The sequence below is a fragment of the Anopheles merus genome, chromosome 2R (genome assembly GCF_017562075.2).
Source record: "Anopheles merus strain MAF chromosome 2R, AmerM5.1, whole genome shotgun sequence".
Classification (NCBI taxonomy): Eukaryota; Metazoa; Arthropoda; class Insecta; order Diptera; family Culicidae; genus Anopheles; species Anopheles merus.
Genome location: NC_054082.1, coordinates 6,065,333 through 6,091,010, shown reverse-complemented (window position 1 = coordinate 6,091,010; position 25,678 = coordinate 6,065,333). Strand labels below are relative to the sequence as shown.

The following is a 25,678-nucleotide window of genomic DNA, read 5'->3' as shown; positions in this document are numbered from 1 at the left end:
CTTACCTGTGCTAGCATCCGCGGCCTCATCCTTCGCCGTAAACTCTTTGATTAATCCCTTGAAAAAGTCGGCCATCTCCTGGTTCGGCTTCTTGGTGACGTCCGGCAGCAGCTGCAGATCGGAGTAGTCGATGCGGAACTTGGCCAGCAGGCTCGCCATGTTGCGCTGCTCGAACTCCAGCTCCGTCTTGCGGTTGGCGAGCGCGAACACGCGCAGCTTGCACGACGCCCAGTTCCGCCGGGTGCTGATAATGTACGGCAGCAGCAGCGTCAGCCCACCGTCATCGTACAGCCAGTACACGTCGATGATGCCCGTCTTCTTTTTCGAGGTGAACTGCGTCAGCTCGTCCAGCACCTCGGTGGGCAGCTCGGCGCCGCCCGGGCCGCGGTACAGCAGGGACGGATCGCCCCGTTTCAGTGACCGCTGGCCAGTTTCCTGCAGTGAGAAGGTAGGGGTTGACAAAAGCGAACACAAAGGTAAGACACAGCAGCGTACCGTGAGCAGCTTGGCATTGATGTCGATCGGGTCTGGTGCTACGGAGATGGTTTTGCTCAGATCGCTGGTACTGCTTGCTAAAAGATGGACAAAAAACGGCATTAGTAGCAATTCATTCCCGGCGCCAGCGCCATCGTTACAAATGCTGAATTCAACGACAAAGCAGTCGCATTCGCTCTTCATGCGCTTCAATCGCTACAGTGTGTACAGCATTACTACGGCGCTCGTCACTTACCCTTGAGGTTTTTCGCATTCTTCTCGTTAACGTCATTAGTTTGGTCTAGCGATGGGAAGCGATCGGGGAAAGCCGACGAGATGCGCATCCGTGTGCCGTACGCGTTCCACAAGTGCATTGCGGGGGAGGGATGGGATGGTGGGGGTTTGTTTTGGGCATTCCACATTCCATTCCATGCCGATCGAACGGTCGTCATCATTCCGGGGGCATCAGCATCAGCAAAGCCGTTGTTTTGGTGGGTGCAGAAGAGTTGTGTTGGAGTGTGAGAACGTTCCGGAGGAGGAGGTGCACATTGTTATTAGAACAGGCAAGATGGTTGGTATCAGAGTGTGTGTGTGTGTGTGTTCGATTTTGGTGCGTAACATGCAACGAGGCGACAGATTAAAATAAAATAAAAGATTATATTGCTCAACGGCCAGTGCTGTGTTACGGAGCTCTCTAACCACCTACCTTGCGAAACGTTGCGACTGAGCGAATCGCAGCTGCCGTGCAGCGAGCTGACCTTGTTGTGGCTGAGCAGATCGTTCGTGCTGTCGTTCGCCACCAGCGTGCGCGGGTACTCCGAGATGAACTTGACCGTGTCCTCGCCGAGCACCTGCGAGTAGTCGAAGCCCTTGCCGACGCGCAGTATCGCCACCGATAAGTACATGTCGAGCGCCTTGTGCACGACGTTAAAGTACTGCTCCAGCTCGGCCGGCTCGCACCGATCCCAGTCGCTCTTGAAGCCCATCAGCAGCACGTTCGGGCGCAGCTTGCCGATGCCGGACGCCTGCATGATGGCGCGCGACCCGGTCTCGAAATCGTTATCGTCGATCAGCGAATAGAACCCCTTCACCTTGTGCCGGCGGAACCACTCGGCCGCCTTCTTCTGCAGATGGTTGCGGTACTTCTGCGACACGTGCGTCTTGGTCACGTGGCCACAGACGAGCAGGGACAGCTTCTTGGTGAGCAGGTAGGCAAAGTTGACGAGCAGTGGCCGGGAGCTCGGATGCCCGCACAGGACCAGTATCTGGGGCCGGTAGTTCTTGACGTGCTCCTCCACATTGTTCAGCTGCTGCACCGAGAGGAGTGCGTTCTTGTACGTTTGGGCTTGCGTGGTGGAGCCCCAGTTAACGTCGGGCTTGCGGTACGACACGATCAGGTACAGCGACAGGACGGCCGCAAAGGTGATCAGTGCCGTGGGCCAGGAGATCAGGAACATTACCGCGATACAGAAGATAGCACCCAGTAGACTCAGCCACATGTTGTAATACTGCAAAAAAATGGGAAGCAAAATGGAGTTTGATAACAGGGAAAGAGTACGCGAAAAAGGAGCTTCTTCCCTTTCCATACCTTAAAAGTTGGCCGCCAGCCGACCGGTTTGGCCAAGCTGGCATGGAACGTGCTGAAGTTCACCAGACAGTAAGCGGCCAGGAAGAAGTTGGAGATGAGCGGCGCGATCATGTTCAGATCGCCCACCAGAATCACCGCCACCGAGATGACGAACGTCAGTATGTACCCGCGCACCGGCTCGTTGTTCTTGCCGAAGCCCTTGCCGAACCAGCTGATCTTCGGGTACAGCTTGTCCTTGCACAGCGCCTGGAACACCTTCGGCGCCGACACGAGGCTGGCCAGCGCGGACGAGAGCGTGGCCGCGAAGCAGCCGGCATAGATCAGCGGCCCAAACACCGACACCAGCTCCATCACCTGGAACGAGTTGTGCAGTCCGTACGCGCAGCTCGTCTCCTCGCACGCGGAAAAGTCCCACGTCCCGTTCGCGACGTCCGTGACGTTGCCGGTCGCGTCGCGCAGCACCGTTGCGCCCGCCATCACCGCCATGCCGATGTACGACGCGGACGTAATCACAATCGCCAGTATCGTGCCCTTCGGGATGGAGGACGACGGGTCCTTCAGATCGCCGCTAATGTTCGCCCCCGCCAGAATGCCCGTCGCGGCCGGGAAGAAGATGGAAAACACGGAGAAGAAATCGTGCTGCGTGCCCTTCGACACGCGGTACGCCGACTGCATGTTCTCCATCAGTACCGTCGCATTGTAGCCGACGAAGCCGCGCGCCACGTCCAGCTCCGACTTTGGGCCCCACAGCGACCCGACGCAGAAGTCCACGATCGCCACCAGCAGGATGATGAGCAGCACGATCTGGGCCTTCGCCTCCCACTCCATCCCGACGACGACGATGCACAGCAGCAGCACGATCGTGATGCAGCCGATGATGCGCACATCGTTCACGGCCCCGTCCACGATCGCCACGCCGAACGAGGCGAGCAGATCGATCATGGACTCGCAGAACCCGACCACGTACATCGCGCAGGCGACCGCGTTCGCCAGCGAGAAGATGAGCCCGATCGAGCCGCCAAACTCGGGCCCGAGCGAGCGCGATATCATGTAGTACGTGCCGCCGCCCTTGATCACACCGTTCGTGCTGATGGCGGACATCGAGAGGGCGGTGATCGTCGTCACGACGGTGGTCATGCAGATCAGCACGACGCCCTGCACGATACCGGCCTGGCCGACGACCCAGCTCAGCCGCAGGAACAGCATCACGCCCCAGATGTTTAGCAGGCAGCGCATCAGCACGCCCTTAATCCAGCCGAACTTGATCGATCCGTCCATCTCGGCCGGTTCGTGCACCGTACCGCGGCGCATTGTTTCCTGCATGGAGGGAGCAGAACAAGAAGAGAGCGATTAGAACCAGATTAAATGTGAGTGATTTAAACCATCGGGCTCGTCGTGTTAATTTCTCCCCAAACAGAGCGCTTTTCACGTACATTCTTCAACCCAGAAAATAGCATTCTTCGCTCCGATTCGCCGAAGCAACACAAAAATCCACTACTCTTCAAGCTGACTGACACCCCAACCCGGCCAGTTATCCCTAACTCAATAAGGACTATTGATTGGGTCCCAGTAATTGACCGTTCTCGGATACGGCGGGGGGAGAAATCCCGGTCAATGCCGGCACAGTTCTATCCATCTCGAGTGCTATCCGATAGTCCGAGCGCCGCAAAACTCGCTGTCTCGATTCAATTTTACGCCGGACGGGAAATTGAAAAGGAAAGCTTATCCAAGCATCTTTCAAGATGCGCGTTCGGGGAAAATTGGGGGGATGGGGGGACAAGCAGAACGACCGAAACGAAGCACGTACTCCTTCTTTTCGTTTCCGTTACACTTTACTGCCCAACCATCCATAGCAACACGGGACAAGCACACCCGGGACAGGTGTAAATGTTACCAAGAAATGCCCCCCCCCCCTTTCCCCTTGTCCCGAGAACCCGTTGTGGTGCCCGCAGGGGTTGTAAAAGTTCAATTAAAACCGATACCTGTACATGGTGTATGGGGCGAAATTAAATTCCTCGCGCGCGCGCGGATTGCATACCTTGCAGGCGCGAAACGTAGCACCTTTCGCATTGGTTGCGGTGCTCTTCAAGCGCTGCAACTCTCCTACTATATCCGATTTAATTTTAGCTCACTGCGCTATAAATGTAGCATCAATTGCATGCTTCCCCTCATGGTGTGATGCTTTTCAGGATATCAAAATGTAATACCTTTACCTTTATAATACGATTGTTACGGAGTCGCCAGAATAAAACCAAAAGCCCATTCATCGCCGTGCAAAAACTGCACATTCCATTTGCGAACTGCGGTATCGGAGCACGCAGCACACACGCCGGCACACTGGCCAGAAGTCCAATCAAGTACTACCATTTGATTGGTATTAATTGGAAACCTCTCGCATTGGGCACACGCGATTGGAGACACGCGAAGGGTTGTTCCGCGCGCAACACACACCCGCCGTGTACAGCCGCGCGCAGCAGTCTGTTTTAATTAACCTTCAGTATCCTCTCTTCTTGCTGTCCTTCAAACACACACACCATACACACATACATTACTGTGATGCGCGAAAAGGCACATTAAACGCCCTTGTCGCACCCAGCTAGTGGAACTCCCCCTCCCTTCACAGGGCGCCACCGTCGACGAGGAAGGGTCGGAGTAATGGCACTAAACGAATCCATTTGATCAATTAACCAGAGAGTTTGACCCGCAGGACGTCGGTTAGATTAAATAAATTAATCAATTCCGATGCACGGCGGACGGCGTGGGCGTCCCCACCCAAAGCGCAAACGGCGCTGTCGGTTTGAACACTTTTGCTTGTGAGAAAATGGCATCATTTCCCCATTGTTGAAGGTACGGCCTACCTTGTTCGTGATGGAGGCGTCGTGCAGCTCGTCCAGCGTCGGTCTCTGGTTGCCCTGGAACGACAGGATGTTGCGATAGTTGTCCATCCGTGGCAGCGCTTCCCGGGTAAAGTGTCTGCAAAGGGCGAAGGAAGAAGGCAGAAGTGAGGTCCGAGACAACCAAAGTTAGATACCGAATGGCTACCGAAGGAAATCGCATAATTTATTCATCGAAATTGTAAACAGCTTCTTCTGGCCGTCTGCATTGTGGGGAAAAAATGGCTCCCCACCATTATTCGATTCCACGAACGCAGCCCTTATTTGGATGTGTACGTGCTTTTGGTCGATGTCGGTGTGGTCTAAATCATAAGCATAAGCCGTTTTCGAGCTACCTTTGGGGTAAAGTATAATCAATCTCCTTCCCAACCATCTTCAACGTCTCTTCAGGCGAATCTGTTTCGGGCTGTCTACTTCCACGGAACTGGAAGGGGTAACTCCACGCAGGCGCCATATCGCTTCATGCGATGCTTAACCCACGTTTATCGGGGTCGGGTATCCTTTGCCATTGGTAGGGACCGCATGTGTTACCCTGGAGCCAGCAGCATACTCCGAATGCAAGTGATCCGTGTCACTCATTCCGTAAGGGAATGATTTCCAGCTAAAATCCCACATTTTAATCCCGCAACAGCACCAAAAAAGTGAAATCGCCGCACAAATCACACACACACACACACACACACACACACACACACACACACTTACCGGAAGCTACGGGCGTATCGATTCTCGTCGATCAGATTATCCTCCTCGTCGTCGTTCGAGTCCGATTCGCCCCCCTCGACGTTGAAGCGCGTGGAGGGTTTGCGCTGCCGCGGCTGCTCCGGATCCCGGTCCCGGTCGGTGCGGAAGCTGCTGCGCAGCGACTGCAGCCGGGAGGTTCGCCGCTTGACCATCTCCTCCGGGAACAGGTCGTCCTCGGTGACCGGCTCGGGGGCCGTACCGTTGCCCGTGCCGTGCCCGGCCGGATCGTCATGATTGACAAGGTTAACCTGGAACCGGTTCACTGACTGATTGCGCGGCAGGGCATTCATTTCCACGTCATTTGCAGCACCGCCGCCACCGCCACCACCGCCACCCTTTGGATCTGTCATGCTCTGTGAGTGGGCACTTCTGGAATGGATATCGAACAGCCGAAGGTTGTGGTTGATGAGTTTTGTTCCCCTTCTTTTATCGCCAAGATGCAGAAGGGCGAACTGGGCGAAGATTATTTATCGCGCGCGGTCGGTTGGGTCGATCTAAAGAGGCTGCAGAAAAAGAGAAAGAGAGAGAAGGTAAAAAACATCAAAATAAAGCAATGAATAAGAAAAACTTCGGAAGCACAATCAGCCGGAGCGCAAAAAGTGTCTGTCGGTGTGGGGTTATGTTTTCGGGATGTTCTCTCCTCCCAATGAAAGATAAATTGGGGTATTGCTTATTTTTATTGTATTTCGTTGCTTTTCCTCTGCCCAGTAGAATTGCTATAAAAACCAGATAACATTGAACTTTAACGTCTCGCACAAAAAAGCCCACATCTAAAGCATCTCTTAAGGATCATCCATTGCGCGAAGAAAGCTATATTTATCGTACAAAGTGAATGCTCTTCCTCATTCGCAGACATAAAGCCGTTCAATTCTCCATACTTTTTTGTTGCAAACGGAAAATCTGTATGAGGGCGTGTTATTTTCGGCGCCATCGGTCCAGATTTCGTGACCGGAAGTACTTGGAATCGGCGTGGCAACGCAACGGCGCTCGTCAGAACACGTTCAACGCCTCCACTGAAATAAGCCTATTTGTGCCCCGCGTCGAACAGCACAGTCTGTCTATAGCCAATCAATCACGTCACTGACTGACGTCCTTCTGCTGAATCCTGTAGCCCTTCCCCTCCTGCCAAAAAAATAGGAGACTATCCTCTGAGGCGAAAAGCGCACCGAGGGTGATGGGGAGATCCTAAAGGCGATTAAAACATCACGAACTGTGTTAGTGAATTCACACGTACACGGAGAACCTCTGTTACGCTGACCAATACTGTCCACATTTAGTGGCCAGAATGCCATTCACGTTGATATAGGTAAGAGTTGGTCTGTACACACAGTTTAGTATCCCAGCATCGAGTGGGCATTTCCGACTACATCCTACAAGGACACCAAGGAAACACACACTCTCTCTCTCTATCTCGCTCTCTTCACATAACAATGTAACGCTTCGGTTTGGATACCTTATTGAGGACTGTTACAAAAATGATTGATAGCACTACCATTCTCACATTGTAGACAGCAAGCTGTCCACATGTCCACCTCACCGTCAGCAAACATTGCTGCCACCGGCATTTGCTACGAACGGGTATGTCTCATGTGTGTGTGTGTGTCTGTGCTCCAGAGACATATAGGGCACTTCAACACACTTCAACGGTGGTTCATTCACCCTTTACTCTGCACCATCCCATCGAAATTCTCCTCCAAACGAAAGGTAAAATAATCATCGAAGGATCCTTTTCAGGACGGCAAACTTCGCTCATTATCGAAACCACACAGCCGACAAAAATCTCCTCCGAACGGCTTGTGTACCCCGGTGCGAAGAGATTTTTCAATTAATTTTAATGGCTGCTTGTCGGTTAAGGGAAAGGGAATTGATTTCCCACTCTCCACCCAAATAATGCTAATAATGTCCCACACACACACACCCGAACCGATTTGGTCGGCTTTGTGCCTGGGCTGGCGGCACTCTATTTCCACTCTGTGACTTTGTTTAACCATTAAGTGCGTAACCACAGAGCATACACCTGGAAACAGAATATACTGATGTATCGGTGCGGTGACAATCCCGAATTGCTTGTTCCATACCATCCTACATAAGTTTCTCCATCTCCACCACCTGCATCGAACCTTCTGTTCCAGCTGGCAACAGACACGCATTGATGTTTGACGCTGGAGGTATCGAATCCGAGATACGATCGCTACGTGTATGTGTGCCAAACAGAGTCCGAAAAGGATATTCCTACCGGTGTAACTCAACCCAATGAAACAAAGGATACCGCTACCTAGGTTTGGGGGGACGAATTTACGAGGGTTGTGCTTGTCCTGATCGCGAAACCGCTCCTACTCGCACAGTTATCAGGAAGATTTGTGTGGATGGATTTATGAAATTTACGAACATTTCACATCAACGGATAGGAGACTTTTTAGGGCTTTTTTTTAGAGTTGTGGGGACCTTTGGAGCCGTGTTCCATAATTAATGGACAAATTTCGAACCATTGTGGAGTAGTTTTAGCAGCATCGATTTCGATACACCAAAACATACCTCTTCCTTGTGCTAGGGTTGTAGACCCTGGCGCCCATGGCGCCCATGAGACGTCAAATTTACACAATGCAATCAAGCGTGACAGGCGCCTCCATTTTCGGGCCGCGCGCTTTGCATTACACATATTTGCATTAAACGTCATCCCGGTCCAATCAATCAATCAGCAGGCGTAAGCTGCATCGAACTGGTGCCGACTGGGCTACGTGAGCATCAGCAGTGGTGCTTATCTCGTAGATCGTACGCACGTATCTCACTCTGTACCGTAGGCATATGCGCGTAACAGTCGAACAATTAGCAGATAGTGACGAAGCGGCCACGAGCGATGCAACAGCACATTGCGAGCGAATGAATCTGTTTGTCCACTGCAACAGTTTGGCCGTTTGGATGTAGAATAAAATGCCTTTCTTTTCCGGTGAATTTACCCTGCTTTGTGTCATGTCTGTGGGGTTTCGTGTTCGTTTAACACCAAACGAAAACCTCCCCGAAACCGAGTATCCCTACAACAAGGATCCGCTTTCCTGCAAAAAACTGAAGCGCAATTGATTAAGCAAATCTCTGCTATCCATTTAAAATAAAAGGACGTTTGATCTGAGCCCACACACGTTCGCGGACCTCAACGAAACCTTGACAGACGAATGAATGAATTCCAGTAATCCGGGATATGTAAGTACTCTTCTGTGTGTGAATGTAGGTTTTTTTGCATTTCATTTCCATGCACTCGCATGATTTTACCCATTGACCGAACGTCACGCAACCGGTACGCCGGCAATGATTAAATTTTAAATTGAATCGGAAATATGTGTTGCACCATATTCCGAGGTTTGGCGCAAAACGTTGTGTAATCGATCTGTCCGCTTGTCTGGTATAGTGCTGCCCCCATCGACACGCAAAACGCGTGCGTACTTTCGCTATTTGTCCGTCTTTATGTGAACCATGTTTGTCCTGTTCATGGCGCATGGCACGGAAAAGCCGGCCAGCAGCAGCTCGGGGAGCATTCGGTGCCGAATTAACATTCAGGACACTGACGACCTTCTTCCCGATGGGGGGGAGGTACACACACGCCCCTCGGCCACATTTGTATGCACAAGATTTCGGCACTGTCTTCACCTCGGAAGCTTTGCATCGCTCTCTTGAGACCTGTTTTTGGGACCAGACCTCACTTAGTGTCGAAAAATATGATACGAAAACGAAGGAAATGATACAGAAGCTACAACAACACAAATCCCAGCACAGCGTTGAAAGTGAATTCGTTTTCTATCCGGGCAGCATGGTGGTAGGCAACAGTGCCACCTTCCAAACTCTGACCGGTGTCACCCGGGTCTACGGCCGCCACAAAGCTCGACTTGCCGACACGTGCTCGGAAAGCTGACGATGCTTAATGACACCCGAAAGGACCCGCTGATTAGGGCACAACAGCGCGGTGCGAATGGCTGCTAATTTCTAATCGGACGCAACGGAACGCACAACCATCCGAACCACGTCGTCCTTGTTGTCCTTTTACTTCGCGCTATGTAACATGAGACGGAGAGAGAGGGAGAGAGGGAGAATCATGATTATTCACAATTCGCGCAAAAGCGGATATTTATGCTTTAAAATAGTGTAGCGAAAGAGTGTATTCAACTTACAGCGCGCGCATCAATATGCACAATCGATCGTTTCGGATCGGGTTTCGGTGGCGATGAAACATAAATTGGAATTTATTTCAATTTGTGTGTTCGTTTTTTACTTTTGTTTCCTCTTCTTTGCCAACTGCTAACTTTCACCACGAATGCAGCGGGGTTGTGCCACAGGTTGATGTGCCCATTTTTACTGCTCTCTTTCAGCTCCCATCCCTCCGCACGCAGCATGATGTTTGCGCAACATTTATTTATATTGCTTATTTATGCTGGTAGCGGCATACACACGCCACTAAAATAATAAAATTAAAAACTGCGTTTGCAAAACACAAACGGTCAGCGTCAGCGTGGAGAGCTTCTAAGCCACGCACACGCAAATTTGCATGTGAAACATTTCGCACCACGGGGCGGTCTGCGGTCGCGCCCAAGGTACGGTAATTAAACGTAAAACAAATGTTGACCTAACAGATAATGCTGCCCCCTATGATGCCTCCCCAACCTAGCGGGTTAATGAGCCGAGAAAGGGGAAATATTGATAACAGGCCCTCTCATTTCCCTCGCCCTCACACAGCACAGCAGCTGCTGGATGGTCCCGTTTGTCACCCGCCCAGCTGTTGTTGCCGGTGGGAAATAACCGGAATGGAATGGATTGCAAACCACAAGAACAGTCGTCAATTGCTAGAGGGAGCAGAGAGGGAAATAATCTACACGCATGTAACAATTGTCATAACGCATGCAAAATGACGATGCGATAATGATTTGTTTCACCGTTTGTTTCTCCGGCACAGTTTCGAAATTATGCTGGCGCTGCTTATACATCCCATTTTGCCAATGTGGCCTCTTATCAATCAAAGCAATGGATTGGAACAGTGTAAAAAAAACAAGAGACAGAAATAGTATCTGAACATCATATTGGAATTAAGCAATCCTTAACGATGCGTCCCTCATAGTGAACATGGTAAGTGTAACGGGCAACAACACACAAGCGCTTAGTTCAACTCTCGATTGCAACGAATATCTACGCCTTTTTCCATGTTTAAACTGGTCTTGACTTGCAACGTGTAAACGCTTACACAAAAATAAAAAAGCCCTTCGTCTCTTCTTCTCTACCACCACACCATACTGCATTATTTTCCTCTTGAAATAGTGCTCTTCCTCCGGAAATAAACGTAATTTTAATTACATTTACACGGAAGTACGAACGACTGCGCCTCCAAAAAACCAATCTAAAGACTACTACTAATTGCATGTTGTCGAACTTCAAAGTAAATTTGCTTTTGTAAATAAAAATGCACTCCGGAAGGCTTCAAATTGGTGCTGCTGCACTACTATCAAGATAGCAGAAAATAACTTCATTCCCCCCATCAACACGACTCTGTGGTTGCAAGTAAATGGAAAATCTATGTTTTCCTCCATGCTCGAGCAAACTGCAGAAATCTTCCACCGCTGGATGGGTGGTTGGGCGTACATTGAAGCGTTTAGAGAGCACCCGAGACAACACAAGACCGCTGCACACACAGTGACCTTTGCCGTGAGGGGGGGGGGGAGAGGTTGCTGTCAGTGCTGCCCGTTTGCCATGAGTATTTACGCACCGTGTTTGCGAACGGGTCCACCACTCAAGTGCACCGCCACCAACCCCAAGAAAGGCACTCCGTCCCAGTCAAACACTCCTCGCGCGGTGGATAGTTCTCTTGGTCAAGGTTAGCCCAAGGTAGGGTGTTTTGGGGTGACTACTGCTACTGCCCTCTTACAATGCAGTTTATGGCCATATCGAGCGGCGAACTAGTTCCGACTCCCCTTGGCGGCTGAGTCGAGCAACTTGAAAATCCGTCTCGATTATGCACACACATGGTCGCCGTGGTGGTGGTGGTGGTGGTGGCCGAGAGTTTTCGACCGTACACCTCAAAACCCTTATCAGACCCGTCGTCTACGGTCAGCCTCAGTCGCACAGCACAAACAACACAGCAAGCTTGCGTGTAATTATGCAAGCCTCAAAGTTGACTTCTCGTGCTACACCTTCCTTCCCAAAACTCTCTGAGCGGAGAACTGGTTCACCATGTGCGACAGTTCACCTTTTACCACGGCGCTTACCCCCGCTACTTGTCGCTCCGCATAGGACGACGCACGCACCGAGACGGCATCTTGAGCTCTAATTAATGCACCGGTGCGACGCTGCCAGACGAAACGACACTGGTAAGTGGCTCGTGCATGAAAGCTTTGCTGGGTCTTGCTGCTGCCATTGCTCCACCGCCACCAAACAGGACGAAAAACACAAGACACAACTCAGCGCACAATGTTCACACGTCGCCCAGGCGGCTAACGGGCATTGTCGGGACGGATTAGGTGGTGGTGGTGGTGGTGGCGTGGCACGTTAACAAGTTAATCAAATGTTTGCTCTGAAGTCTTGTTTCTCGCTCAACAAGACGACAATTGATCGACGCACTTATCCTATCCACGACTCGAGGGGGTGGCACACCAAATGGCCGCCGGTGGTTATTGATTAGGTTGGGCTATAAAGAGCATATAAATGAGTGTACGCAGCCACTTAAACGTTTACGAGTGGCGATCCATAATAAACGAGCCCTATTTTGATGCCGTGATTGGCGCTCCGCTGTATGCTAATAATTGCTCAATAAGATAAAATGCATCGTAAATAATAAATATTTAACAATGTGAGGTACACACATGGTGCTGGTAGTTTACATCGTGAGGGCAATTACATTCAAAACGCGATGACTTCGCAGGGACAATCGAGTGTTTATATTCTTTCGTGTTATACTGTTTTAACAAGTTCTTGTCAAAATATTTACAACAAAACTGGTATACTGTTCCCAAGTAAACAACAAGATAGTTTACAAATTTGTAATGCAACAAAGCCGACAAATGTATCGACAAACACATCGATAAAGTGGAGCTATTATACAATGAAAACATTCCCCTTCTTTATGACCCCAACAAACAGCTAACCCGGCCTAAATCGCACCATGTTCACACCCACCCACAGCTAGTTCCATGACGGGTCCAACCAAACAAAAAACTCATTACGATCCCATTACCATAACTTTAGACATGCCGAACGATCGACTCAAGACATGCCCATAACGGATGACATTACCCAAAACTGAACCACGTGTCTCGGCGCGACCTTCACTATCCACCAGTGCAGTGCGTTAACCTCCGTTCGGCAAGCTAGCTAGCTGGCTGGCTGTCCGTCCACCGCGTGTCACCCGGTGTCAATTTTTCTGCCATGCAAATTTACTCCCCTTCGCAAGCGATTAAAATGACTAACGGGTTGACCTGATTTACGACCAAACTCCTTACCTCTGAACAAGTTACAAAGTCACCCAGGCAGAGACACACGTTGACGGCGCGTTTCAGGTGCGCCCAGACTCCGCGAGCGTTCTCTCACTCCACCCGGCGAAGCTATGATTTATGGCGATGCATTTAATCAACCGGAGCTGAAAGGAGCTTAAACTCCGCCGGACTGGCTCGATCGGTTGGCACCCTCACCAAAATGGGCAAGGTGGGGGGAGGGGGGGGTTTCGAAAGGAAGACAATGACGGGCGCTTTTTCTGAACGAACTAAATCACCTGCTGCCGATGTTGCAGAAAAAGTTCCTCCCCAACAGCTACAAACTCGTACTCTGTCCCAATACGACACACGAGTGGTGAAAAACAAGCAACGAAACAGCTCGTTCACTGGAAGAAAGCAATCTTCCAAACATTAGCCCCTTTTTTGGGGCTGAACGGATCACATGGGACCCCTGTTGGGCGTTGCTGGCAGCGAAGGGCGGAGTTGCTGTTGTGCTTACGATTCCTAGTACCGAGGGCGTTCGCCAAAAAATTCCCAAACACCGAATTTCACCGAACTGTTGTTTCAAGGTTCTTAATAGGTTTGCCTGTCAGCGCTGCACAAACAGTACCCCGGCTGTAGAAGTAATTTCAGTGCTTTTGTTGCGCTTAAAAAAACGGTTAAAGCGTGTACATAATTTATAAGCATCGCTTTTTTGCGCAGTTACGATAAGCGCATGATAAAGGGGCTGTGCTCAGTCAGCCACATCCCGATGACTAATGTCGCTTTGATGGGTTGTTTTTGTAGGAATCGTTTAGTAATTACAGTGTCTTAAGCGTTTATGCAAAGATGGATGGTATAACATCGCGCGCATTGGTGAGTGCTGGAACAGTAATGCTTACATTGTAGGACGATTTTATGTACATAAAGTTTGTTGTAAGATTGCACGCCATTAATTGGATAAATTCGTTCTCAACACTTGGGGATGCTAATTCCTTCGAAGAGAGATCCTTTTACATGTATATATGCTACACCCAACAACAGCTCAGGCCCCGATGCTTCTTCCTTTAAGATATTACTGACAAATGGCACAAACCCAGCAAATCCCCCTTTTTAGCAGCATCCGCTCTCATTAGCCAACGACTACAAGGACACTTGAAAACAGCAACAGCTTTGCGCGCTGTAAACGTAACCAACTTTAACGCGCCATCCTTTCCCCAACCTGTTGCTGCTCTGGTGGAGCACAAGGTGCCTGTGGGGTACCAGGCACGATGGCTCTTCGTCCGGGCAAATTGCATAAACCCTTTCAGGAACACCACGAGGAGGTGCCCAAGGAGAAGAAAGATTTGTAATTAATATTTCATCCTCGGCCTTGGGGCACGGGTACGAAACACGAAGCAGGAGCTGGACAGCAGAGCAGTAAAACCCCATCTACGTCCAGTGTTCTTTACCCCTGGGCCAGCTTCCCTTTACCGGCTCGTTAACAATCAATATGCAATTTATGCTCATCGGTGTGCACAGCAAGCACCCCAATCCCATCGCGAAGGCAAATTACCATCATCTCGTAGATTCGCTTCTCTGTACGCTTTTTGCTTTGCTTTGCATGCGGCACACAGAACGCTACACACAGGCGCAAGGCAAGGCCAACAAGGAACCAGCAATAGCAAGCAGGCGGTACCGAGGATTGAGCAGATGCAGATTGGCGAAATGAACGCTGGAAACAAACGGTGGAATGAACAAGAACAAAACAACCCAGAATCAACTAAACAGCGAACTGTCTCATAGTGTTGTTTTAGTAGCTGAAATGCAAATGCTAAGTATTGGTAGTGTTTCCAGCTGAAATTATTCCAAAACAGGTCAAGAATGTTGAATACCCTTCTCTATTACTGACAGCGCCAAACAGCCTGATCAAACCTTTCAATGGATAAAGGCGACCTTCTTAATCATACATGTTCGTTTATTTAACGAATTACGTACGTGATTTAAAAAGCATTTTTTCTATGCCACATCAACTGTCCCACCATTGACACATTGAATAATCCTATTGGCGCTTTTCCACCGGAAGGCCGCCTCCCATTGTCACGTGCCAAAAGGCGCGAGGCATATTCATTGATTAAAAGCGATACGAGCAGAGCAAATGGAAATTAATGGCGGAATGCTGCTTCACTGCTGCTGCACTAATTAATTGCATGCGCCGTACTGTGGCGACTGGGTGAGGAATATATAAGGTGAGGAATTTTAGTGAACCACTCCAAAAATCTTTCCATAGCATTGTGAAAGCCAAATATCAGCCAAAGTGTACAAAAAAAAAAACAACAACTGAAAACCGACCAAACGGTACCAATTGACAGAGGTCAGACAGAGAGGTGCAAAATAGTAAAGCTCACAAACCAGGCAGGCAGGCAGGCAGGCACCGCTTTATTACGCAAATATCCATGTACGCGAATAATTGGATGTCCGTTCATTAAAACCAGCCCAATGTACAGGTCGGTCGGCCGGACGGATGGACGGCCCTGTTGAATTGGCCGATTTTTACGTTTCACCCATAGAAGAAACACCCGAGAGCTGGTGACAAGTACGGCACCATCCCAGCGCTGTTGTTCACCTTTAATTGGCTCCCTCCCGGCCCTCGGCGCTTGTGCCCCCCGACGTTTTGTAATGCTGCCTTGTTGACATCAATGAACCTTGCGGATGGACGTGTGTCGTGTGCCTGTATTGTGCTGCATATTTTCCGGTATGGTAAATATTTGCTACCAGAATTCACGGCTGCGCTTCAGCTTTACGCAACAGGGCGCAGCGCACAGTGCGCGTTTCCGTTTCCGACTGTACCCATGCCGCCTAAATCTTCCACGGTTGAGCGCGTTTGAAGTGCCTATTAACGCCGGCGAATTGTTTTTGCCCCACATTCTCGACCCACGGTCAGTCCATTTTGGCCAGTATGCAGATTTTTTTTTGGTCCAAACAAAAGCATGAATGAAACGGCAGTAGCATGCAAAACTGTTAGCACAGATTTTTTAGTTTCTTCGTGTTTCCGGCGATATTGGTAATCTCGTTTGATATAAATCTCTCATTTTTTTACATCACATATTTTGTTGAACAAAAAAAAATACGACAATACAGCACATCTTTCCTACACGGAGATAATCCTTACAGCAAACAACAAAGTAAGTGAGCGATTTAGCAAAACAGTCACAAGGTAGGCAGAAACCTTGCACAACAATAACTGTCCGCTCACCTGTCCTGGCTCTGGGTGCCACCTAAGGAACGCTCTGCCAAAGGTAAACAAATACAAATGCTGGGAATGAAGCTGTAACGACAAACGATACACACTACTCTCCGTGTTACATCGGAAACCATCCTTCCCATCCAGCGCAACTGCATAAATGTTTCCAAGGTCACGGTGCATCGCTCGCTCGCCATGGATGCAACCGTTGTGTTCCAGCCCCTGGCAGGATTGACCGCATCATCATCATCATCATCTTCGTCGTCATCGCAGCCGGAGAACCCCGGAGAACCGATTCAGAAGAAATTGATTGTAAACGAGCTGATAGTGCGCGGTCGCTCCGGCAGCAGCAGCAGCAAACGATGTTTGGCGGCCACTATCCGTTGTTGCGATAATGTTTACCGTCGCCGGTCGTTATCATCTCCGCGAAACTATCAAGCATCGTCGTGAAGCATCGGGAGCAGTCCATCCATCACACACTGCATGGTATGGGTGTGTGTGTGTGTGTGTTTGTCGCATCTTCACTCGCCTCGTCCTAAGGTACACACACAGGAGAGGCGTTGTTATTTCTTTTTGCTCACCACCGATTAAATTCAAACAAACTACACACTCACACACACACTCATCCATTATTTATGTGCCACGCGAAGAGAGGAAAAGGCCAGAGTCTGTCAACATAATACTCCCCCCCTCTTACCTACTCCATTCGCTTCGCCCCCTTTTTGTCGGTTTCTTCCGGTCTGTAAGACCCGTCGCCCGGCTGCTCTTTCCAGCAATAACATGTTGATTAAATACTGGCCCAACCCCATCTCTCCCAGCACGAGGGAAGGAAGGGCATATCGTACCGGGTTTGCATTTTATTTGCATCCATACGTCCAAGTGCCATCCGCTCAGGTATCACACAGTGCACACACTTGCACACCATCGACCAACAGGCACAACCTTACCCATCTTTATATGCCAATCCCGTGTCCGTTTAATCGAAACGAACCCCGTCAGTTGGCTGGCTAACTGACCGATTTGCTGCCGTTACAGGTTGCGAAAAAAACTACCTGTTGCTGTGCCTGTTGGTGCCAGCCTGCCTGCTCGATAAGGCTTTTGCAACGTTTCTTCCATATGGTGGACCGTAGCCAGCGGACGACAGTGAGGGCCGGTGCGAAGTTATTGACAACCGAGAGCGCTTGGCGAGGACGATACTGTACGAATTTATAGTGTGCTTCCAGCGCCTGCCTCGAATGGAGCAGTCGATACGGTGAGGATTTGGCGACGGATAAGTCACTGGTTCAAATCTCAGCAAATATCATTGCTGTGTATGTTTGATTGCTTCCCAAATTAAGTTAGAAGTTTACGGGAAATGTCCTCCGGCGTCGTCATCAATTAATGGTTATGTTTATTGAATTAGTTGAAGGTATTGGAACTGTTTAGTTGAAACATTACTTCTCAATCCAATCAAAGCTCCTCTTCATACGGACACTAGCCCTTTGCTTTGACCCACTCTATGTGAACCTTCTAACGTTCGTTCGTTGGTGTGCTCTCGGTGACACCTGAAACTCTGTGTGCATGTTGTTGTACTATATCGTTCCGAGAACCACCGAACCTGGGGAGTGCTTTTAGGTTCTCACAGTCATCAACACGATACAGCCAAGGGAGAAAGCGTGAATGTGTGCACATGATGGGTTTCCCCATTTTATAACCCCATACCGTACCTGGAGGTTAACGGTTGATTTCTGAGCACAAAAAAGCGCACAGTTTACAAACGAAATAAACGAAAAAGGGCAACATGAACAAGCATGGACCCGTCGCCCCGCGTAACACTCACGCCCCAACAACAACTGAATGTTTTCTGCAGTGTGTTTGGCCTGTGGCGATGAAATTGCGCGCTCACACACCATTAGAGCCTGATGTTTGTGTGCAAGTTTGGTGCACACACAGCCTCATCCGTGTGTAGATCACAATTTTTTTTTATTTGGACCTGCCACTAGGCGCTTTTTTGCCGCCCCCCAACCATAAATCCGTTTGCATAGAAGCAGTGTGTACCTTCCAAACCGTTCGGAGTTCTGGTCCTGGGAGGCCTGACCTGGATGGTACGCGTGTTGATCCGCGTTTGTTGTTTGGACAAGGTTGAGTAATATGCCGTTTGTGCGCTGTTTGTTTGGCACTCGCTCAAAAGTCGAAAAGCCAAACCGAATTGCATCGTCAACAAACGCTAACAACATCCGGCGCGGACGGCGGCGCTTTAATAAATGGTTTACAATATCGGCAAGCAAATTCGCGTCCACAGCATTCATCATTATTTACGTTCTTGGTGCTCTCAGGCGCGCTCGCGCAAAGCCCATAAATGGCAAACCCTCACCTTCTATTGCCAACGATCGTGCCGGCGGTTCGCGAAAAGGTGGTACGATTTATCGACAAACGAGACAAACACAAGCTGCGGCTCAATCAGCCTCAAATGCCGCAGGTACAACGCGCCTTCCCCCTTAGAGGTGAGCTCTGGTGGATGATGATGATGATGATGATGATGGTGATGATAAACTTTGGCGAACGTCCTTCTAGGCAAACGCAATTGCAATCTAGCGCGAATTGGGCACAAGGAAACGAACCATGCTAATGGCGCCAGTTACGCCATCCGTGCGCGGCCAGTAGCATCGACTGTTGCAAAGCGTTGCCAGATTATCGGGCGCTATCGACCGCCGTTTACAGTTATGGTCCGGTTGTTAAGGCGTTAAAGAGCTCGCGTTAAATTGCCAAAGTGGGACACCCGTTTAAACCCCGTTTTCCATAGTCGGTTCGATTGGTTGGCAAAGTTTTTCACCTTTGATTGGATTTTAACCGCTGAATGGCGTATCATTTTCCGACGCTTCACAGGCTACCGCTCTGTCAGATTTTGGGGGGGATGGATGGATGGTAAGCATTTTGGTAATCCAATAAACTCTAATTAATAGACAGCTAATAGCCGTGCCACCGCCTGGCACCATGTCCAAAGCTCTCGCCGCTCCTTGCGAAGCTTTGAATTTCGTTGGGAAATAATTTGCTCCTAATCGCATACTTTGGCACGTTTAGCGACGGCATTCCAGGAAAAGTTTAATGCCTGCTCCTGCCATGTCTTCAGCACCCGAGGGGCACCCACTGGGCCACTCATTTTCCCTGCCGGCTTGCTATCTTCCCAAACAACATAAACGGATTTCTTGTTCATAATCATAAATCCGACCGAGCGAATCACCCCTGCGGGGCCCCCCCCCCCCCCCCCCCCCTTCACCAAAACTAAAGCGAAACAAAAAATCAAATCAACAGCCGCCCGAAGGCTAAACTAGACCATGCTCTTCTACCTTTCCCGTGCCTTGTCCCCCGCGGCATCTTGGCGGCCGCTCCCGTCAAACACACAAAACGCGGGCGCGCGTCGCCACCGTTCATTAAGTTGGTTAGACGAAAATTTAAATTTCAAATTCTCCCTCAATCCAACCACCATCCGGTGTTGGTCGGCCAGTTTGCTATTTTGCTGCCGAGCTTGCGGGCGAAAGAATTCAACTTCCACTTCCTCCGCGGTTGCACCGGTTTTGCTCAGACCCCCTCAGGAGGTTCAGAGGTTTAAAAGGGCCTAATATTAGTCACAAATCGGAAGCGGATCAGTACACGAGATCTACGATAACTCCACACTAGAACACACAAACTTGCACGCTTAGGTGACTTTCGCTCTTGACATTGTTTGGCCGCGTTTCGTAACCACTTGGTCCCCCCCCCTTTTCTTAAGATATTTGTGTTTCACTTTCCGCCTCAAATTTCCTTCGCCCTCCGACATCGGCGTATTGGTGACGACCTACATCCCAGAAGCACATCGACATCTCGCCAACCTCTCTTCTCTCCCAAATGCTGATGTTCTAGCCCGCCTTTAGCGTTATCAGCTTAACATGGTGACTGAGGACGAGGAGATCACCAGCTCCCCATTACACGGACCCCAGGGTTCGGTAAGACACAAGCGCACCAGGGGCGGCGATCGTTTGGAGCGATCTCTCTTACCGCAACCCACCGCAAGGTATGGCCGGTTTATTTACGTTTATTGATAATTTCCTTTCTCGTGGTGTGGTGTGGTTTGGCCAGAGCGCGAATAGACCCCACTGCCGACCGGACGAGCAGACTGAGACAACTGGGAGCAGCAGCAGCAGCAGCAGCAGCAACACCAGCCATCCCGGTCATCGTCACCCTCGGGTCGAATTAAGCACGGTACACGAAGGAAACGTGCCGTAGTTTTGTCTTTGGCCAAACAGGCCGTTTATTGTTGGGCAGGGCGCGGGCGCGTGTCTAGCGCTCGATTAGGTGCTCACATCTCCCGGTGCACACGGAGGGCAAACGCACACACGCACACGGCCAGTCAATTGCATGACTTCTGAACTGTCCACGAATGGGGTGAACCACGCAACCGCCGAAGGTTTTGCCCGAACGGGAGATGTATTCGTGCTGGGAATTGATACCTTGAGGAAGTGAGAGCTGGCGGCCCTTACGGCCAAACAATGCGAAGTGTCTTAATCGACCTCAGGACACGAACGTTTTGAGATGAAACATCAGGGTTAAAGATTTAATCAACACAGACATTCACACACGCACACACACACACATCGGGCCAATCTCTGCCGAGCAAGGAATTAAACAAGGATAGCGAGCAAGCGTCAAGAGGACGTGTCAATTTAAAATAGATTAATCTTACGACCCAAACCTTACGCAAGTGGACAAGAGGGTTCGGTCGAGCTAATCGTTCGGTGTGCTCTGGAGGGTTGCTGTTTGCCTTGAAGAACCTTTTGTTCACAATCTTAGCAAAGGTTTGATTTTGCCGCAGCAAGTTCCACCCCGTTTTTTGGAGCACAACAAAACCCTTGCTGGATGGACTGTTGTTCTGTTCTTTAGAAAAAAAAAGCACATTATTAAAGTGTTGATACAACAACATTGTCGCTTCGCTTCGCTTCAAACATTTAAACAATAAAACAGCAAAGCCCCAAACAGTCATTATGGAGACAGTTTGAATTTCATTACGCTAATTAGTGACAGCGGGAGAAGCGCAAAACGTGCGTGCGGTCTCTCGTTTGCGGTCTCGTTTGAAGTGAAAGACAGCATTAAAGGCAAGTAAGGTTGACCTTTTTTTTTACAGACTCCAAAAATAAAAATAAGGAATTCCCTTCAATTTGCTTCCTACCAATGCATCTAATGAGCCACACCAATGCAACAAACGCTTCATTATGGTGTAACAGTTTTACGACATTTTGCGACATATCTCACTGCACAGCAGAAGCAGATTAACCTCGAACGACATCAAACTTTGCCTGCAATCGAAAATGCCACAAACTGCTTTTAAGTTCAAACCCCGCCGTTTTTTATCACCCAGCCGCCGCCGCAACAAAAGGTTAATGTGCAATGCTTCACCCACGGGGCCAGTGTTAGTACTTCCAGCAGATAGTTGTGGCGGAGGACGCATTAGCGGCTCATTATTTGCGATTAATACCCCACACCCAGCCGGCCGCTCTGCTTTCCCTCGTACCTCTACGGCCATATCAACTTAAAACGCTATTTATATGTCGCGGAGGGCACATCATTTCAACAATTATTGCACTCGCCGCTGTAAGTGTAAATCGATGATTGCGGGGAGAAGAGCATTACCGGTAGTAGACGGGCATGTGGAGCTCATAAAACTGTACTAACAATCGAGCGGCCACCGATGACAATTGAACAGTGGGCCAGAACTGACGTAAGCTCCCTCCGGTTCCGCTCCCTTTGCTGCCCAAAAGGCCCCCACTCTGGGGCAGGTGCCATCAAGCCGATCAAGAAGGTATGCATTGTGCAAATGTGTAGTTCTAAGCACGTTGACAGAAACCGCATGTTTCCCGGCGTTGTTGTCCCCATCATGTACCCGTTGTGTGTACCACGTCTGGTGAGGCCATTCAAATACATTGTACGGATGCCAGTTTGTTTGCAGTATGCCACCCACAGTAGAGAATCGGCTCGATCGAGCAATCGAACTTGAAGCGATAAAGTAGAATGAAACGCTCCAAAGCTTTTTCCAACGCTTAGCTACAACGAAGCATGCGAATTGCGTTAAAAAACGAGATGGGAGACACCCTTCGAAATGCGCAAGTATGCAAATAACTACGCAGAAGTGACTTCAAAAGGGAAAGCAATCCATCCCCAAACACATCCCTTTGAGCAGGAATTGGGGTTTATTGTGATCTTTTCTTGGTAGTCGTGGTTTCGGGGGGAAAAAAAAATCCCCCGAATCAGCCTCTTCCCCACACAGCGAACCTTTCGATACGCTCTCTGACGTCATTGTAAAGTGGACGGGCGCCAACGGCCGCTGGGTCCGCCCGGGCCGATTGGCGTTATTTATCTTCTTCGGCGAACGGAGGGGGGGCCTGGGACAAACATGACCTCAAAGGTTGTGTTTGTTTTGTGCACAAAAAAAGAAAGCTTTCTGCACAAAAGGCCTGCATCATTATGATTCGGATGAAATCGGTCGGCAAAAAGCATAAAACTTACATGAATTGTGGGGAGAAGTTTTTGGTCTGTGCGCGACTATTTGTGTTTGTTGCTCCGCGCAGAAGAAAGGGATTCAAGACACACCACCCAACCAACCCCCCCCCCTCCCCTCCCCCTCCCCCACGTGCGTAGTAGTGCGCGCGCGAGCGAGTAATACAAACTGTGTCAATATTATGCTACAGCATACAATTCACTGCCGTCTCTGTTTGTGCGTGTGCGTGTGTGTGTGTATCGTTCGATGCTAATCGCCCGAGGTTTGGCGAATAAAGTTTCGCACTGAATATAGAGAAAGGAAAGAGCAACAAACAAACAAAAAACACCAAACAAACACTTGTAACACATCCGCCGAAAGGAATGAAAACATCTCACAACATCCACACACACACACAAAAACAACGAAATAAATAAAAGAAAACGGCGATACACACTCGTAGCACATACGGTAAGGGAGGAGAAAAAATCGAATTCCAACAATTATACCACGTTCTAACAACAACAAAAAACCCCCCGTCAAGTAGCCGAAAGGGTCAAATGGGAAATAAAGCAAGACCGTTTAAAAAGATCTGTCTGTCGTGAAAGACAGAAAAAAATACCACATCAACATCAAACACATACGCACTCACGCCGGCTAAACACTCGAAACACCGAAAGGGATTGCCCAACACACACACACACACGTCCACTTCACGCCACTCTTCGCCTATAGATCGCAGTATGCTGCTTCTCTACGTTCTTTAACACAGTTCTTTTCAGTCACTAACATACACTCCCGGCTTGTGGTTTATGCTGTTTCCGCTGTCCCACTGTTCTGGCGTTCGGTCGTGGCCAACCGACACACGCGCGTGTGTAACTTCTTCAAATTTTTAAAACACCACACACACACACACTGTGGATTAAAAGACGCAACACCACCACCACCACCGCCACCTGTCCGCTGCCATGCTGTGCGACAGTTTTTGGCGCCATTCTTTGCCGCGGGAAGAACCTCTGCTGGGTGTGTCCCCCGCTCTATGAGAGAACCTCCTGCCACCCCAGCCGGGCGGAAATGGAACCTTCACAGATGATTGCACACGCCCGCTGATGATGGGTTTAATCGCCGGTTCGTATTACAAACCTGTTCCCGCTCCACCACATGGCTCACACACGCTCACACACTCTTGGCCGTTGCCCGCTCTTGTGACCCCCTTTGCTTTGCCGAATGTTGCGTTCCAATTTTAGGTCTTTCCCAAACGTTCGCGTGACTCATGGTCGCGCTTGTCGTATGGATTCTTTGCCATTGGTGTTTGTGTTTCCGTGGCCCGTGTCTCCGGCTGCTTCGATCGCTAAACTCATATCCGATTTGTACGCAGTGTGTTGTGTGCGCACAAAGGAAGAAGGCAAATTCTTCTGGAGTGACTACTCTTGGTTGCCATGTCCGGGAGAAGGCTCGTGGAGTAACAACGAAAAAAAAAAAAAGTACATCAAAGGAAACCATGGCAGTTGTCAAAAGGGAAACAAACGGGCCAAAAAACAACATGACAGTTGGGCCGAAATGGGACCGTGCAAGCGCAAGCGGAACACAAAAACCCATACAACATCCCGGAAGCCACTGCAACGGAAGGGGGGGGGGGGGGGTTGGGGGGGAGCCAACCGGAAACCGGTAGCCACATCGGCAAAGGGTAGTTTGGGCGCGTGTGACAAACAACCAAACAAAAAAGGCTCAGCAAAACGGAAAGACACACGCTGAGGGTTTCCTTCGATCAGTTTTTCTTGCATTTCGATAACTCTCTGTAGGACACTTTGGGCGAACATGAACCTTCGATTCGGACCCGAAACTTTCACCGCCACACACACACATACACACACACACACACACACACACACACACACACACACACACACACACACACACACACACACACACACACACACAGACACAGTTTGCGCAATGCAATAAAAAAGAAACCTTCTGCACTGACTGCGAGACTCTGCCCGGCCAATTCTCTTCGCTTCCCGTCCGTTCCCGCGTGGCCATCGGCACGTTGTTCGAGGTTCGATTCGAACTCTCAAACTCAAAGTCCACTCAACCGGCCGCCGCTGCCTTGAACCGTGGCAAAAACCCGTTTCTGCTTCGCTTGGACCCTCCACTATCATTCATAAACTGGCTCGCGGCAGGAATGAGCGGGGAAGGAACGATGGGTCCGAATGTTCCGTTTGTTCGAGTTTAAAAAGAAGGGAAAACACACACACACACACAGACACACACGCACATGTACATCTTTTCTCGGCATTGTGTCAACCGAGATTTCTTCCTGCCAGAGAACACGCATTATCAGAGAACATCGCGCGCTGTGTAATCACCCTTGCACTTGATGACACACACACACACACAGGCGCGGCACTCGAGAAAGTGTCCGATGACGAGTTTACATTCTTACTGAATAATCCCCGGTTTCGCCGGTAGTTTTGTGTTTCGATGGCGATAGCACAACTTTAACGCTAAACTATTTGCCACGATTTGCCACCACACCGGCGGACGGATCACTGTCGCGCATCGCTGTCCGGTCACGCTCAATTTACCACCGCAAACTAACCTGCGCGGGCTGCGGGATCCGGCTTCACTTGCCTTTTTTTTTTGCTTGCTTGTTGGATTGAGGCACGTCCGCACTCGAAAAAGGGACACCAAACCGTCGCCAAACCGCACTGACGAGGGACACGCTCGAACAAAAGCCGCCGATTTCGCGCAACAGCAGTTTTATACGCGTGTAAAGTCAAACGCGCACTCAACGGGCTGATGCTTCTCTCACTCTCGTAATCA

General features: G+C 49.8%; 1 protein-coding gene across 6 annotated transcripts in view; it reads right to left on the bottom strand.

Moving 5' to 3' along the window:
- LOC121590474 (bumetanide-sensitive sodium-(potassium)-chloride cotransporter) overlaps positions 1–25,678 on the bottom strand; it is a 31,951-nt gene that overhangs the window by 2,645 nt on the left and 3,628 nt on the right. For 2 of the 6 annotated variants that reach the window (XM_041910196.1, XM_041910197.1), the window contains exons 3-9: positions 5,662–6,203; positions 4,921–5,035; positions 2,063–3,379; positions 1,181–1,982; positions 731–775; positions 496–572; positions 6–435 (exon numbers count right to left, since the gene is read on the bottom strand). In XM_041910196.1, the coding sequence (XP_041766130.1) occupies positions 6–435; positions 496–572; positions 731–775; positions 1,181–1,982; positions 2,063–3,379; positions 4,921–5,035; positions 5,662–6,050 (3,175 nt within the window). In that variant the 5' untranslated portion in view covers positions 6,051–6,203. Of the gene's footprint in view, positions 1–5; positions 436–495; positions 573–730; positions 776–1,180; positions 1,983–2,062; positions 3,380–4,920; positions 5,036–5,661; positions 6,204–24,839; positions 25,271–25,298; positions 25,411–25,454; positions 25,654–25,678 lie in introns of those variants that run through there. The other 4 variants (XM_041910195.1, XM_041910199.1, XM_041910198.1 and 1 more) reach the window with 4 other exon arrangements.